This window comes from Pteronotus mesoamericanus, unplaced genomic scaffold, assembly GCF_021234165.1.
Source record: "Pteronotus mesoamericanus isolate MK-2021 breed Mesoamerican mustached bat unplaced genomic scaffold, CSHL_Meso_final contig_75, whole genome shotgun sequence".
Classification (NCBI taxonomy): Eukaryota; Metazoa; Chordata; class Mammalia; order Chiroptera; family Mormoopidae; genus Pteronotus; species Pteronotus mesoamericanus.
The window spans coordinates 10130499-10146668 of NW_026555249.1; the positions used below are offsets into that span (position 1 = coordinate 10130499).

Here is a 16170-nt window from a genome sequence, read left to right on the forward strand (position 1 = left end):
CACTATAAGCATCTCGAAGACTTTTTCTAAACTTTGAGATTCTATGGGAACATTTAAAGGTGACTTTAAAACCTATTCTTAAATTCGGCACCTAGATCAGATTTTAAAAACATGAACTTACAGAATTCGTAACTCTTCATTCCATTGCTGACAGCAGGTCAGAAAATGTAGATATTCTCTGTAAGAAAAGTCTAGGGAGCATACCTTTTGTTTTCCGCCAGGTTTGCTCCTTCATCCTTCAGCTGTTTGCTTTTCTCAGCAGAGCCTTCAAGCAGCACTTCTTTCCTGCGTTTTACGGCATGAAGCCAGTTCCCTTCATCACTCTCAGCAGCATCCTTTTCATCAGCAGCCTCTGCTTCAAACTGCTGGGAAGTGACCTTTGAGACTTTCTCACCAATTTTCCTCTTCCATCCAAAGGAAGCCATTCTGGAAAACGATGAAGAAACAGCTTTAAATTTCAAACTTGGCCCTTTCCAGAAGGATGCCCACTAGGTGAAGAAGGAATAAGGGTCAGACTATCACCGTTTTTTAACTCCTAATTAGCCAGTGGTCCTAGGAAATAATCATCAAAGGCCACTAACTAAACATTAAGACAAGTGGACGTTATACATCTCCTGATGGAAGTGACAGCCCCCCCATGACGGACTCTGTCCAAAAATTAATTCTGAATCAGATCTAGCCTCTGGTTTATAAAAAAAAATATGAGATCCAGATAAGCATGCAAAATAAAATGAGAGAGATGCAGACAGAAAGCTAAATAAATAAATAAATAAATAAAGCAAGCCGGTTTCTTCAAGAAATAAACTGCCAGTGAAAAAAAGAGAGGAGAGATGGAAGGGAGGTAACTCCTAGATTAAGAAAGACTAAGAGACACAGTAACTAAATAGAATAAGAGGGTCTTAAGCCAATGATGGGGAAACTAAGGTAATGAGAACACTGATTTGATATTTGATGATATTAAAGAATAGCCGGTATTTCCTAGACGTGGTAAATAATATTATGATTGTTTATTTAAAACCTTATCTTTTATGAATATATACTAAAATATTTCACATGAAACTATATGATATTTAGGAATTATTTTAATGTAACCAGTGAGGGTAGGGGTGCAGCAGAGAAGCACAGATGAAAAGATTGTTGTGAGTGGATCGCTGATGAAGTTATGCAATCGGTACATAAGATTCCTTATGCTCTTCTCTCTTTTCATGTATGTTTGACATTTTCCATTAGTTTTTAGAATCACACTCTGCAAATTCACAGTGTTGGGTGAATCAAAAAAGATAACGAATGTTAAATTGTTTTGTGAATCTGTAATGATTCTGTAATAAAGAAATTTTATTTCTTACAAATGTAAGAAATAAAAAAGAATGAAAGAGTAACTGATGGAACAAAGTTAAAGGAAACCCAGGAAGAATTCAACAAATATTTACTTAGATTTCCTGAGGGATCTAAGAATTCTTGCTAATTACATGGGTGGGCTTAAAAATACTGAGAAATCCCTGGAATTTTTGTATAAATTTTTATACATCTATGTGCATTCTTAAAGACGTCTAGGACCCAAGGAGCTTATAATCAACCGAGTGATCAACCTGAAGGATAAGAAAAGCAATAAACCAGAGGTCTTCATAAAATTATCAAAGAATGGGCACTGTGGGAACAAGGTAGAGAGAAAAATGAAATAGGGAGTAAGTTCTAGCAGATATCAAGGTCTTCTCCATTGATTCCCATCTGAAGTAAAGTGTAAGTGATCACTAGGAGGAGGGTGCAGAACAAGTGAGGTGAGCTGTGAGGCCGTTCACATGGAAAGGCCTGAGATAGTGGCAGAACTTAAGAGTAAAAAAATTGCAGGTTATATGCCTAAATTCTTAACGAACATGAGTGAGTGCCAATAACTTACAGCAATCAAGAAACATATAGGCTGATGACGGTGAACCAGATCTTTTACAAAGGAGCAGGGATTTTTAGAAAAACCCAGAAAAGTAATGGGTTATAAACTGTACTACAGAATTAGGACAATGCCAAACTCTCTCCCCAGACCCATTATAATACGAGAATGAGATTCCTATGTTTGAAGATGACTACAAATAATGTAGGGGAAGACCCAAGAAAGGGCTGAAAATGGAAGTGCGGTTACTTTGGAACCCAAGTCCAGAGGTGCAGAGTGAGGACAACGTGCCAGAATGAATTGCTAGGAAAGTCTCACAAGGTATCAGGATAATTCAAGACCAGAAATAAGTGTTGTGTTTACGACTGTCCTTAAAAGTGACACGAATGAAAATGATTTAGTTTTCTGGTTTCAAGTTTCCTAGTGGAACTTTGTGTGGCACCCTATCAATGGGTGGGAACCCTATCCTTGCAGATGGACGTCTGGTGTGCTTACTGAAGGCAAATGACATCGTGACTCATAGGTCAGGTCTGCCGATTAATGGGAGCAGGGGTTAGGGTAGCAGGAAAAGGAAAAAAGGACAGACAGACCCACATGTATTTTTAAAAATTAATAGTTCATTCAGAAATCCTAGAGATCAGAGGCTGTGGAGGTTAGGACACAGTGAGGTTTTAGGAGTATAAAAGGCCTGATGTCCCCTATCAGTTGATAAGTTTAGCCTTGACGAGAGGGACAAGAATACATTCCTCTTGGACAAGAGCTAATATTGAATGAAAACTATAGGCAAGTTCAGAGGTAGAGGAAAAAGAAAATGACAAATTTCATACCCCTCAAGCTTCACATTTTTCAGAGAAATAGAGGACTAGTCATCCGTGTCAAATAAAGGGAAAAGAATTGATCTGAGACATGACAATAGAAAAGATCTGAAATAGTCACAGTGAAGAACACGAAAAGCAATAGTAAGGGATGAGTAAAGATGCCAAACAGTACCAAGGGTACACTGATGTTAAAAAGCACAAACCTCTTACCAAAACCAGTAGTATAGTTTTATACTTTCTTCAGAATTGTCTGGAGACCACTATTACTGTTTGCAATACAAAATAAGTGCTGTAACAGAATAAACAAAGGATGCTGGGATGTCAAAGAAACACTTCAGGGTCGATGGATTTTGAAGAATAAAAATGTGCCAGGCTTTTTTTAAAAGAAGGGTGAGTTCTATAACACAAACAACACATAATTTCCACCTTGGAAAATTCAACACTATGAACTGGTTAGTGCACGTTTATTGTTCTAAGGCTATATATTTGGATATAAAATTAAAATTTCTTATAAAGAAGGGTTTCCTGAATCTGTATTTAGATGTACAAGGCACCAACACCCTAATCTTTACATTTTCCACCAGGATAGAATAACCATATAGGTAAATCACAATCAAATGGGTTTTATGCTAAACTCATAAAACAACACAACATCAATTTTACGCAGAACTGTATTTAATTAATGCCATGAAAATTCTAAACAACAATGTTGCAATCTAAATTTTCTTGGGGGCACAATGAACCCTACAGCAGGCACTCGATTACTGCAGCCGGCGTGACAGTTCGCCCAGTCCCCAGCCTGAAGCTCGTCTTCGCAGGGTGGGAGGATGCAGCTCCCGAGGCGAGAAACCGCTGGGTGAACAAGGTCAGGAAATCAAAACAGAACCCTTCCGGGTACAGGATGTATTCGGAGGTGCGAAAGGCAAGAAACGATTTACCCGAAAATGTCGCCGCAAGACTGAAGCAGTATTAGCGACTTCCCTTCATTTTTCACAACAATAAAAATATGCCAAGTTCATCAAAGCTGCCCGGAAGGTCCCCGCGAGTTCCCTAGCCCCGCCCTCAACCGCAGACACAGTGCACTCGGTTCCGCTCCTCCCACTGCTAAACCGCACCGACAGCCCAGAAGCCCGGAGCCGTCCCGGACGCCGCTACCTAGGAGGGCCGACCCCCAGACCTGCTCGTCCCTAGACACCAACCTTAGTGTCCCGGCTATGCCACAGCCCCGCTGAATCTCAACTGCAACTTCTGAAGCAAGTTTTCCCTTAACCACAAGCCCCACTCGCCCCCTCTTCCAGCTCTTCCCAGCCCCAACCGGGTAGCCCCACTTACCTGATGACCACTCCGGTCCCGTGTTTACATTCCTCTTGCCCTTTGCCCACCGGAAGCGGAAATCATCATGGCCGACCGCCGACCTGCGTACTCTAATGCATGGGCTTTCAAGGGGGTTGGCCGAGCCCAGCCGTCGGAACGGTCCAGAGAAACCCACGGGGGGAGAGGTGCTTCTCAAAGCGTTTTTCATCCGCCAATCTCTCCCTCGGGACCACAAATCCCAGAAGTCGCTGCGGCCAACCCCACCCCCATTACCCTCTGGGATTTGTAGTCCGGGCCTCTCGGGTTGGGCGCGCTCTCTAGTGGCAGGCGGGAGTGTGGAGTGCGCAGGCGGCCGCGGTGAGGGAGCGCGGGAATCTGGCTACGCCGGCTGAAGTGCGCTCCGAGCGAAGCCCGCCAAGCTAGATTGTGCACCCAGCCAGTTGGCAGACAGAGCGGGCGAGACATGGGGAAAACGATTTGGGGGACTTCACTGCATAAAGATATAACCCTTCTTCAAAAGAGTTCACACCCTAGCTAATGAGGTCGACGACACGCAGAAGCCAGAGGTAAACTCTCTGAAAAGGGGCTCAACGGCGGCCTTCACGTCGGAAAACAGGAGTTGGACCTAGGAGAGAGAATTACGGTCTGAAAAAAGCTGGGCTTCACGTCTTGAAAAAAAAAGAAGTGCGGGAAAGTCACCCAAGGAAATGTTTAGGCAGTGGAACAATGGAGATGGTTGTCACTGCAGCTGGCGGGGGCAAAGAAGACCGTTTTGGCCGGCCAGGCTCCCTCCGCGCCGGCCCTGCCTCCTGGGTCCGGGAAGGCGAGCTCACCTGGGCCCCGCGCGCAGCTCCGCCGCGGCCCCGGGCCTCAGCCGCCAGACGCCCTTCGCACCCACCGCCGTCGCGAGCTGTGCCCCCTGGAGACGTGTCTGGACGTCGCCAAACATCCCTGGAAGAAGAGTTTTGCCACTCCTGCCCCGTGGAGACCCACTCATGCGAACCGATGGTCCTCAGACCCCCGAGGACGCTTCAAAGACAAAACCGTCTTCACACTGCTGAGGCGACATCCTGTGCCCCTTTCCCGACGTTTGCCCGGAGAGTGGAAGGCTCAGGCGGGGAAGTGCCGGCGCCTTGGCGCCCATGAGGCGGTGCTCACAGCGGGGAGTCACAGTGTGGGGAGTCCCTTCTGCCCCACACAGGGCACGGGAAGAACAGCCCTTCCGAGACGGCCTTGAGGAAGCAGTGATTATTAAAATCACTATTCTTTTTAATGTTCTGCGTGGGGGGAGGGGGGTGCGGCGCGGTGCTCCCGAAGTCCTGGCGCTGCGCCCCGAAGTGTGACGCCTGTGAGATCGCCCTCCAGGCCGAAGTGCCCGCGGATTCATCGGGGCACAACTTCGACCCGCAACGCGCGGCCCGACTGGTTACCCAGGCGTGGGTATTGACGGCCTTCTCTTGACATTGCACAAGGGGAGCCTGCTTCTCGTAAGGAAACAAGTGGTAATGTTGCCAAAGATAAAATTCAAGAATTGAAAGACAAATTGTGGTTTTTGGAAAACACCTGCCATAACAATCTTGACAGGTTCCCAAGCTGTCCTCCCTTTTTCTAAGATCATCGCGGGTGATAGATATGACTTGTATGTATATTGTTGGATTGAAGGCATCAACAGGGCTGCGTAAAGCGAACCCGTAGATCAAACCGGTTAGCGCACAATGAGGTGGGCGCAGTGCTTCCTAAGCTGGGTAGAGGATTATATGGCCATGTTCACCACAAACCTAAAACACTGAGAATTCAAGCTAAACTTAAGATTTGTGCACTTTTCTGCTTATACCTCTACAAAAGTTCTGACTCCCCAACAAGACACTCAGAGCAGGTTGTATGCCCTATGGTCACATTGATAGTGCTGGGTTAATAGTTGCTATTATGAGGGGATATAATTGGCAGAATAATCAAATGGTGCGTGAAGCTGCCCTGGCTGGTGCGGCTCAGTGGACTGAGTGCCGGCCTTCGAACTGGAAGGTCGTGGGTTTGATTCCCAGTCAGGGCGCATGCCAGGGTTGCAGGCCAATGTCTTCTCTCTTTCTCCCCCCCTTCCCCTCTAAAATTAAGTAAACAAAGCCTTTTCTTAGAAAATGACAGGATGAAGCCCATTCCAGGGCTTTCCTAAATTTCTCAGAACTCAACCTTGATCCACTTTACTGTGTGTGGTAAAGGCCACCCCCTCCCATTACTTCTCTACTGAAGTTTGGCCTATGATCTTGATGCACCTATTGAAAAAGTTAATATATTTACCATGCCTTCTGTCTACAGACCTGATCATCTTCATAATTGCTAGAAATCCTCTAAATGTATTATAGTATTTATTGACATTCACAATAAACAGAACAGTTCAGTATTTTCAAACCATTTTTTGTAACAATTGTGTATAGTCAGAGTAAATACAGTACCTAAAAGGTCAACCGTATGTGCTGTTCATAATAGTCTTTAGTACGGTTTTGTTACAATTATCCAGCTATTTTAATGATTTGGAATGCCAACAATCTAATACAGCGATTTTTTTTTTTAAGATTTTATTTATTTCTCGAGAGAGGGGAATGGAGGAAGAGAGGGAGAGAAATGTCACAGTGTGGTTGCCTCTCCCACGCCCCCTACTGAGGACCCGGCCTGCAACCCAAGCGCGTGCCCTGACTGGGAGTGGAAAGCGTGACCCTTTGGTTCTCAGGCCGGCACTCAATCCACTGAGCCACACCAGCCAGGGCCAGCGATTTTCAACCTGTGTTCCATGGCAATTTTTAAAACATGCAATACCTGATTTTTTACTCAGGGGCACTGACCTGTTTTCCCTGATTGTCAAATTTAAAAAAAAAAAATGAAAACAGCCAACACAGTAGCCATCCAGTGTGAATCAAAATTATAACATTTTTGTCAGATCAGCACAACACGTTTTTTTTCGTGTGCTGCAGAATTTTAGTAATTAGTTTATGTGTGGCATGAGATGAAAAACGGTCATCCTAGCCAGTGTGGTTCGGTTGATTGGGCATGGTCCCACAAAACAAAAGGTCACCAGTTGATTCCCCAGTCAGGGCACATGCCTGGGTGGCAGTTTCAGTCCCCTGTCCAGGTGCATAGGAGAGGCAGCAGATGGATTTTTCTCTGTCAAATCGATGTACCTCTCCCTCTCCCTTCCTTCCCCTCTCTCTAAAATCAGTAAGCATGTCCTCGGGTGAGGATAAAAAAAAAAAAAAGGTTGATCGAAAACCACTGATTTAGTACAAACCCTGCCTAACAATACCACATGTAATACAAGATTTAATTCTAACAATTCTACCAGTAGTGGAATAATAACTAAATCTCTAACATTAACAGCCAGAGAGAAATGGTAGCTGCTTTGGCTTTTATCATATATATCTTAATATTTTGTTCAGTTGGTTGAGACAAAAATCACAATGTTTGCTACAGTTTGTTCAAGCACTATATTTTATATTTAGGCACGTTGTTTTAAAAGGTGCACAGATGGTCAGCTATAAAATGCTGTTATTTTTTCAGTTTTTCCAGAGATTAAAAAAGTTAAGCACATTTTAACAGATGAAAAATGTTTTTCTTTATTGTCCATTTTCTAAATCTAAGTATTTTAAATTTTATACTTAAATATACTCCATTCAAAACAAACATGAACATGTCTCAGAATATTGCACTACCAAGATTGATTTCTACCCTAGTAACAATTTATAGTTACGTTTTATGTGGAATTTCATTCATCTGGTCAGAACTCAAAATGAAAATGAGATTTCTATTGTGGAGGTAGGCAATAGAAGGAGTTAGATAAGATTTAAACAACACACATTTTTCTTTCATTCCAAAGGTGCCAGTCAGAGCACAGGCGCATAGAGTCCTGCACACAGCCATAGTCCACCAAGCATTAATTCAATGTGAAGGGTATCACTGCCGGGTCAAAAAGGGTGAGGCAAGGGTAGGAGAGGGCAGAACTTCTTATATACAACCATTTAAAACTCTGAAAAACTATAAAAGCACCTCAAGAGAAAATATAATCAAAGTAAAAGCAATGGAGTTTATTTCAGTGAAATTATTTTAAATTAGATATGATATATTAAGCTCCCATATCCCCCAACCTGGTAGAAAAATTCCTCTCAGAGAGAAATCATTTATTTTAATGGCAAAATTTTTACATATCAGTAAAATCTGTTATATTTAAAACTATGTATATAGTACATTTCTGGCAAAAACCTTATACATCTTTCAGTTGTCAAAACAAAGTAAAAATATGGTTGCATAAAATCACAAAAAATATAAATTGCTGAAAAGATAATAAAAAAAGATTAAAAATCATTTGCATTGACTCCTTTACATCTTCAGTTAGTAAGAATTTGCAAACTACAATAAATTTGTGAAAATTCTGGTGCAACCTTTACACACTCAACCAAAAGTTGTCATTTCAAATATCCCAGCTTAAAAAAGAAGTTACTGCAATAGTCCGTGCATTTATCATACTATTTGTACAAGTGCAATATTTAAATATCTTCACAATAAAACTCAGTAACTAAAAGGAAACAATAACTTAAAAAGAAGCAAAGTTTACAAAATTAACAATTTTTGGAAGGTCCTATGTAATTGGTTCCTCCTTTTATTCCCCACCCCACCCCCCAACAGCTTATAGAGACATTACAACAATGTCTTAGTTCTATATACAAATTTGTAACTTTAAAAATACAGTCTTCTGTTCTTAATATCAGGAACAAATGCTGCATTTAGAGAGCCTACTTAAAATCAGTATCTTCAAAACAGAGGGCCACATACAGGTTAAAATACAGTTTCGAACTTATATTTAAATGGAACTGCTATTATTTTATATAGCTTTCAGATTCTAAATTGAATAGAACAAGCCTTTTGCCTGGACAAAAAGAAGCCACGATTTTTCTTTTGAATTCAGTGCATGTTTCTCGGGGTGCTGGAACCAAATCTACAACTACAGTAACTATGCAAGCTCTCATGGCATCTGAGTACATTATTGTCTAAGTACACAGGTGCTCACTGTATTTGCAAAAAATAAAACAAAACACAAAAACTATATTAACAAGTAGTCTTAAAAGGGAAAAAAAGATAACCGTTGCAATGGAAAAATGATTAATAGGAAAAATATCAATTTCTTGAAGTTAAAATAGTATAAGGCAAATATGAGTAATACTTATTTTTTATTAGCATACACGATACCAATTTTATCCGAGGTGACTTCATATCTTCATTTATACCTATTGTGTGATGCTATTACTAAGAGCAAGAAAAACAATATAAATCAGAAATCTTAGAAAGATTAGGCATCTTTGGGCAGTTCCCATAATGCTGTTTTTTAAAAATTAAAATTCAAAACAAATGTAACCATTTAGAATTGTCCAATTTGTTCCATATTTTATAAAAATGTCATACCTGACTAAGGAGACATAACCAAATGCAATAGGTAAACTTGAACTGGATCTGGTTTGAAATAACCAGCTGTAAAACAAATTTGGAGGACAAGCAAGGAAGTCCAAATATGCATGATTAGATGACAGTATGGAATTATTTTTATAACACGACTGTTTTTTTAAGGACAGTATCATTATTTTTAGAACATGCTTGAAGTGTTGCGGGTCGATGAGTACGTCTGCAACACCCTTATGGTTCAGAGGAGTATATCATATATACACATATATAACTATCTATATACACAATTAGATATAAAGCACATGTGGCAACATGTTAACAAGCATTGAATCCAAGTGGTAGATACACATGTAAAAATGTTTATAATAAAATTTGGGAGAAAGTGTCTTATCTGAACATTTAAATAGTTTGTAAGAGATGTTTTTTCTGTGCACTGAATCAATTTAAAAGATACATAATCGAATAACAAGAAGTGTTTGCACACATTCAATACTGACTGACATGAGCAGAGGAATCTGTGAGATTGGCAAAAACAACATGATTTATTTACAGTATATGCAACTCAGCTCTTGTGACAAAAAGAGCAATTTATGTACAGAATATAATGGGATAAATTGTTAAGATTAAACAGTGCCTAGAATATCTCAATATGTTAATTCTGTGTGTTTTTTGACTTAATGAAGCTGAAGAAAAAACTTGCATGTGTTTAATATCTTGATGTGACTTACCGTATACTATAGAATATTAAGGAGGGATACAGAAAAGTCATCCACACTGTCCCTACTGTTAGAAGATACTTGCTACTTAAGGAGCCCAGAAAACAAAATCACCTATAAAATTCTCTGAGGATTCTAGGCAAATATTTATTGAATAAATTTATGAAGCAAATATATAACACAACATGTAATAATATATGAAGGCCTTTATGGTAAATTAATATTCTACAAAGCCCTGTGTATGCTAAATATAAAATAGCCAAAAATCAAGTGAGCCTGAGAGACCTATAATTCATTGTGTATATTATATTATGCTATAGGCCTACTGAACAATGAACAAAATTATCTTAATTCATTTTTGCACATTAGGTTTTTAACTATTAATCATGTTCTAATCCCTGTGCAAAGTACATTCCAAAAGGCCAATCCTCAGTTATAAAGATGTATAACTTGATTATAAATGGAAGCATTTGGCTATAATTTATTATGCATGCTTATTGCTATCAAAGAAATAAGCAAAGTTTTAGGTTTACTGTGCAAGAATTTTAATTAGATTCGCGCACATCTCAAAAAATTCTATTGTGTGACTTCCGGGTCTTGGAGTTAAGTCAACAGGAGAAGAGTCAAGTGAGGTCACAGATGAGGTAAGAGAAGCTTCTGAGGATTTTCCTTGAGCCTCAGCATCTGAATCACTCCTTTGGCAAGATCGATAGTTGCTAACTGATCCCGATCTCTGTGGTGTAGCAGTCCCTGATTTGGCTTCAGTAATTTCATCTGGGTAAAAAAATAATTCAACTTATTATAATCCATTACACCCTTAAAAAAAGATTGTTAATAGCATTTCCTTTTCTTCTTTGAAGGCAACCACTGACCAGCTATCAAGAGCATGTCTATTTTGAATACTTTCTCAAGTAGAGGAAAAGCATCTATCTATGTGAAATTACTCACCTTTTGTACACACAGCATGTAGTCTCCTGATGGCTAATCAAGATGGGGTATAGTATGTAGCTACTCATCAATCTTGCAATCTAAGATTAAGAGCCCAATAAACTAATAACTGGGGGTTTAATAAACATCATTCCCTAGCAATAAAAATTAACACCTCTAAAATGAAATCACAGAATAAATGCACTTAAGAAGACATTTTAGAATCATCTCATCCAACTCCTTGATTTATCATATGAAAAGAAACCCCCGAAAGTTAAGTGACTTCCCACAGGTAACAAATGAACAGAGAATCCAAGTCTCCTATATTTCTCTTCATATTCAATGTAAGATCTCAGGGAAGAGCATTTTCTTTTCATATTTGATATAAGATCTCATAGAAGAGCAGCAATCCACAAAATCAAGGAAATGAACAAAAGCAGGAAAAAACTAAAGTTAGGAACACAATACAAAAACAATAAATGGTCATTGCATTGGTAAACCCAGGTGGTAAGTTTGGGAATTTGATCCAAATAAAATGAGAAAAGTATCCCATTCCATATCTCAGACTGCATTAGTACATGTTAGCAGATAAATACCCTTTGGACATAAAGATAAGCAGACAAACAGGTTTGGCAAGCATATCACAGCTCAAACTGGTATCTTTCTGATACTATCCTTGAGTTTACAAAAAAGACAAAAAATTTGTGCATGAATCTCACCTGACAATTCCACACAATCTCAGATGAACAAAAATGGCAACATATCTTAACTCAATTAATTTGGCCAATAAAGAATTGCCATAAACATTTACCTTTGTTTGTGAGAGAATTTTTATATATATAGATATATTCTTTTATAATGATGGAGTAGAGAAAGAATATTTACTTGAATTGTAAGTCAAATGTGTTCCAACAACTTTTTAATAGATAAGGTAAATTAGATTTAATAGCATACACACATGAGAAATCTGAGTTAATGTAAATTTCAAATCATGTCATGATTTTTGTGCCATTTACTGTATGCTATTATAATCATATATATACCTTAGCATTTAAGACATTTTTCTCATTTAAAAATAAAAGCAAAAACAAAAACCAAAAGTCTGCTTTCTGCAATTAATTTACCTCAAGTTAACTAACCTAAATAGTTGAGAAGAGATATTCTGGCAAACTAAACATGATGGTAACCAGAGATACATTTTCTAAGTATAGATTTTCATTTTGAAACTACTAAAACAGTAAAACAATACTCAATATAATTAATGTTTCTTTAATAAAATTCAAGAAGTTACTTTAAGATCTTATAGTGAAGTAGGTTCACTACTTTGATAACCAATTAAAAAAAGACCTAATTTAAAATTTTAAATATTTCAGTGATTTAATCATCAGTTGTCTGATTGTATCCTAGTTGGTAAATAGAAATTTACAACATTCTAGGTTTAAGGTTAATGTCACTGCCAGCTAATATGATAGTCATGTTGGACATAAAATCCTTTAGTCCCAGGAATCCTTCTACAGTGCATTTCACACAAAAGTGATCTATTATTTAAGCACACTTTTTGAAAGGTAAGTAAAATTCAAATCATGTAACTATCACAAAAATTATAAAAGATGCATATTTCTGATTAAGTCTCTATTGTCTGGCTGGAAGGAAAAGGCTAGTTCAGAGGAGAAAAACAACTGGAAGTCCCTACAAAACATGTCTCTTAAGTGACCTGCAAGAAACACATAATTCCTTGTCCTATGAGCTACTAATGAAATCTATTTACAGTGCCTTGTTGCTTAACTCTAAAAGCTAGTAACGAATTATCCTTAGTTAAAAGCTAATAATCCTTAAGTGAAAAAAAAAAGTTTCATTAAATATCAGATATAAAAATAATTTAATACAAACTTACAAAAAAGTCAATGACTATTTCTAAATAAAACACTTTATCTTATCAGAATGAACCACATCAAAAAACAGAAATGTGGCATAAACTGTCACTCTAGGACTAGGCTGCATCTGCCTTTCAGAATTCTACAAGATAATCTTAAAAAATCAATATGCTCTAAGATTACAGTAACAACAAGATTCACAAGTGATGACATCACAAAGGCACAAAATCTCACATTTTACATTCTTTTGCTATTGAGTTACTAGGAACAATTCAAGAAGCTTCAAAAGAATCAACGATTAAAAGGCCAAGTTAGGTAACAAGGTCTAATACACCCTCTATGGTGTCTTGTGATGTACATACCATCAATACTTCGGAAATCCAATAAATACGTTCTACTATCCACTTGGTATAACTGTAGGCTCATTTTGGAGTATGTACTTGTCACAGGATTCTTCCTTCGGACTCGCAAATAATATGGGTTTACAACCTAGCATATGGTATGGACAAAAACAACATCAAAAGCAATTCTTCCATAGAACACTACAGGTTTGCAAACGTGCTAATAATCAGAATGCTCTTTCCTTCCTACCTTCCATTCATAATCCAGTTGTTTAATTGCTCTACAAACTTCTGCCATGATATCATTTGGTCGACTTTGACTTCTAATTCCCAAATGCCATTTTGCCTTCCTTACACCTTGGTGTTTGGATTTCTGTGGATTTAATTCATCAAGGGTATGGCGTGCCCTGGGTGTCTCAGCAACCAAGAAGGGCACTCTTTCAGGATGGGGCCGAGTCAAATGGTGATCATCAAGAAAAGAATCAGGTGGGCTTGTCGCCAAGTAAAAGTCTTTGGCCTCATTCATTATTCTCCGGTTGTCTATGATGAGGTGATAGGCAACGGCCAAAGGGTCCTGGTGATTTCTGTTATAAAGGCAGCTGAGGACCTCCTCTTCTGAGCACTCAAATTTCTCACACACTTCTTTTAAGGCTTCATCATCAATCATGGTTGAACTATAGGATGGATCCTCAGGAAAGAGATATTTTGGAAGATCCTGCTTAAACCATTCGTGTTCCCTGAGAGAAAAAGGCAGGGCCAGGGGAAGGATTTTGAGTAGAGATGGGACTGAAATTAACAGTTTGGAGAATTTAGGATACAAATTCGTCTGTATTTATACTCATACTGTATTACCATTTTTTTTTTAAACTGAGACTTCCCTCTTCTGCCTCACATTTCATTATACATATTAAGGGAAATGCTGTAGCCTCAGATTTTCAGAGGGAGAAAGCATTGCTGTAGTAACAGGAAAAGAAATGTGTATACTTTAGATCACATTTAAATTGGAAAAAATATGTAAATGAGAAGAGGCACCCCTCACTTAGATATTTTAAAGTGTAAATTTTATAAAACGATTTGTCTCTTTCCTCAGCTGGTAAAGGCATGCCCTGACCTTTGCGGTCCCTGTTTTGGCTGCTCTGCAAGCACACTGAGTGAAGGGAGAGCACTCAAGCTTTACGTGCCACGTACATATAACCCTTCCTCCTCCTCCATTTCCCTAATGCTTCCTTGTTTACTATCCCAGATGTACATCTGACTTCTTCCTTCCTAGTCCCTCCATCTCATAGAAATATAGCACCTAGCCACATTTCTCCAGAGGGAAATTCCCATGGGCAGGGGGGGGACAGAACGGTAGAAGAAACATAGTTTTAGTGAATTTTAAAAGCCTTCATCAGAAATGGCTCGTCTAGCCCTGACCTAGGTGGCTCAGTTGGTTGGGTGTTTTCCCACAAAAAAAAAAAAAAAAAAAAAAAGAAAGGTCACCAGTTTGATTCCCAGTCAGGGCACATGCCCTGGGTTTGTGGGTTTGGTCCCTGGTTGGGACACCTACCAGAGGCAACCAATCAATGTTTCTCTTGCACATCAATGTTTCCTTTCCTCTTTCTCCCTCCCTCCCCCTCTTTCTAAAAATAAATAAAATGAAACATTTTTTTAAAATTTGAGTAGTTTTGTCACCATCACTTTTGTCTCATTTAAACTATGAGTTTGAACCATATGAAAATGGCCATATTGATGGATTTTTTTCCTACGGAACAGCAATTTCATACTGATTCAATGTCTACCACTATGAAAAATACATTTCATTGATTATATTAAAATTTCCTCATTCCTTGAGATGAACAAAGGAAAAATATATAATTCATGAGATCAGAACTCAAACGACTACTACATAAACTTACTATTATAAAGTGTATAATCCTAATATGTGAACCTAATGAAATTAATCCTAATGAGAACACATAAAAGTCAAATATGAAGCATACTCCAGAAAAGCTTAGAGAGCCATTATAAAAATCTAACACCCTTCCAGCATTTTTTATTAGTTATTTTTTTAATTTAAAAAGTAATATAATGTTCATTATTACAATTTTAAAACAAGTAAAGATGCATAAGTAAAAAGTGCAAGTCCTTCCTCCTACCAACCCTACTTCCCTAAGGTAGCCAGTATAGTGTATATTTTTAAGTAACAAAATAAATAAGTGTATCTATACACTATTTTTAACATAAAAATAGCACATACGGTCCTGCCACTTTTTCTTTCACTTAACTTGCATCACTGATACTGTTGGGTCTGATCCTCCCCAAGTGGCTTCATTACCTGATGTCTTTGACTGTGGCCCTCTTCATAGGGTCCACCTGCAGCATATGTTTCAATAGGCTGATCACAGAAGGATTTAAATACTGAGGGGTGTAAAAGATGCCATCACATATCTTCTTAAAAAGGGTTGGCACATGGTCATCATCAAATGGAAGGGTTCCACATAATAATGCATAGAGGATAACCCCACTGCTCCATATATCTACCTCTGGACCTGCATACAATCTGCAACAGGAAATACCCATTGGGTTAAATATACATTACTAACTTAAGAGTCATTTCATTTAATCACAAATTTTAAGTATGAATACTTCATTTGAGGACACCCCCAAAAAACTGTAATTATCTTCTAGAAGGCAGGACCCTGATAGCACAGGCTTCCCCCACTGGGTGAGTGTTCTAGGAACCTATCTGTATCAGTGCACCAGCTGGCGTTGTTGTGAGAGGCTGCATTCGGCCTCAGTGAATTTCTTTTGAAGACTTTCAACACGTTTGCCCATTTCATGGTGGGTAATTTATGAGCACCTGCCCACACC

At 38.8% G+C, this 16170-nt stretch overlaps 2 protein-coding genes across 3 annotated transcripts in view; both read right to left on the reverse strand.

Annotated features, from left to right (window-relative positions):
* The window catches only part of TTC33 (tetratricopeptide repeat domain 33), a 30535-nt gene extending 26237 nt beyond the window's left edge, over positions 1–4298 (reverse strand). Inside the window, exons 1-2 of one of the 2 annotated variants that reach the window (XM_054583971.1) lie at positions 4036–4298; positions 205–426 (exon numbers count right to left, since the gene is read on the reverse strand). In XM_054583971.1, the coding sequence (XP_054439946.1) occupies positions 205–425 (221 nt within the window). In that variant the 5' untranslated portion in view covers position 426; positions 4036–4298. Of the gene's footprint in view, positions 1–204; positions 427–3902; positions 3973–4035 lie in introns of those variants that run through there. The other variant, XM_054583972.1, reaches the window with a different exon arrangement.
* A 3473-nt stretch (positions 4299–7771) lies between these two features.
* PRKAA1 (protein kinase AMP-activated catalytic subunit alpha 1) overlaps positions 7772–16170 on the reverse strand; it is a 30738-nt gene continuing 22339 nt past the window's right edge. Inside the window, exons 6-9 of the mRNA XM_054583970.1 lie at positions 15635–15859; positions 13568–14054; positions 13339–13465; positions 7772–10949 (exon numbers count right to left, since the gene is read on the reverse strand). Coding sequence (XP_054439945.1) covers positions 10705–10949; positions 13339–13465; positions 13568–14054; positions 15635–15859 — 1084 coding nt within the window. The 3' untranslated portion in view covers positions 7772–10704. The remainder of the gene's footprint in view (positions 10950–13338; positions 13466–13567; positions 14055–15634; positions 15860–16170) is intronic.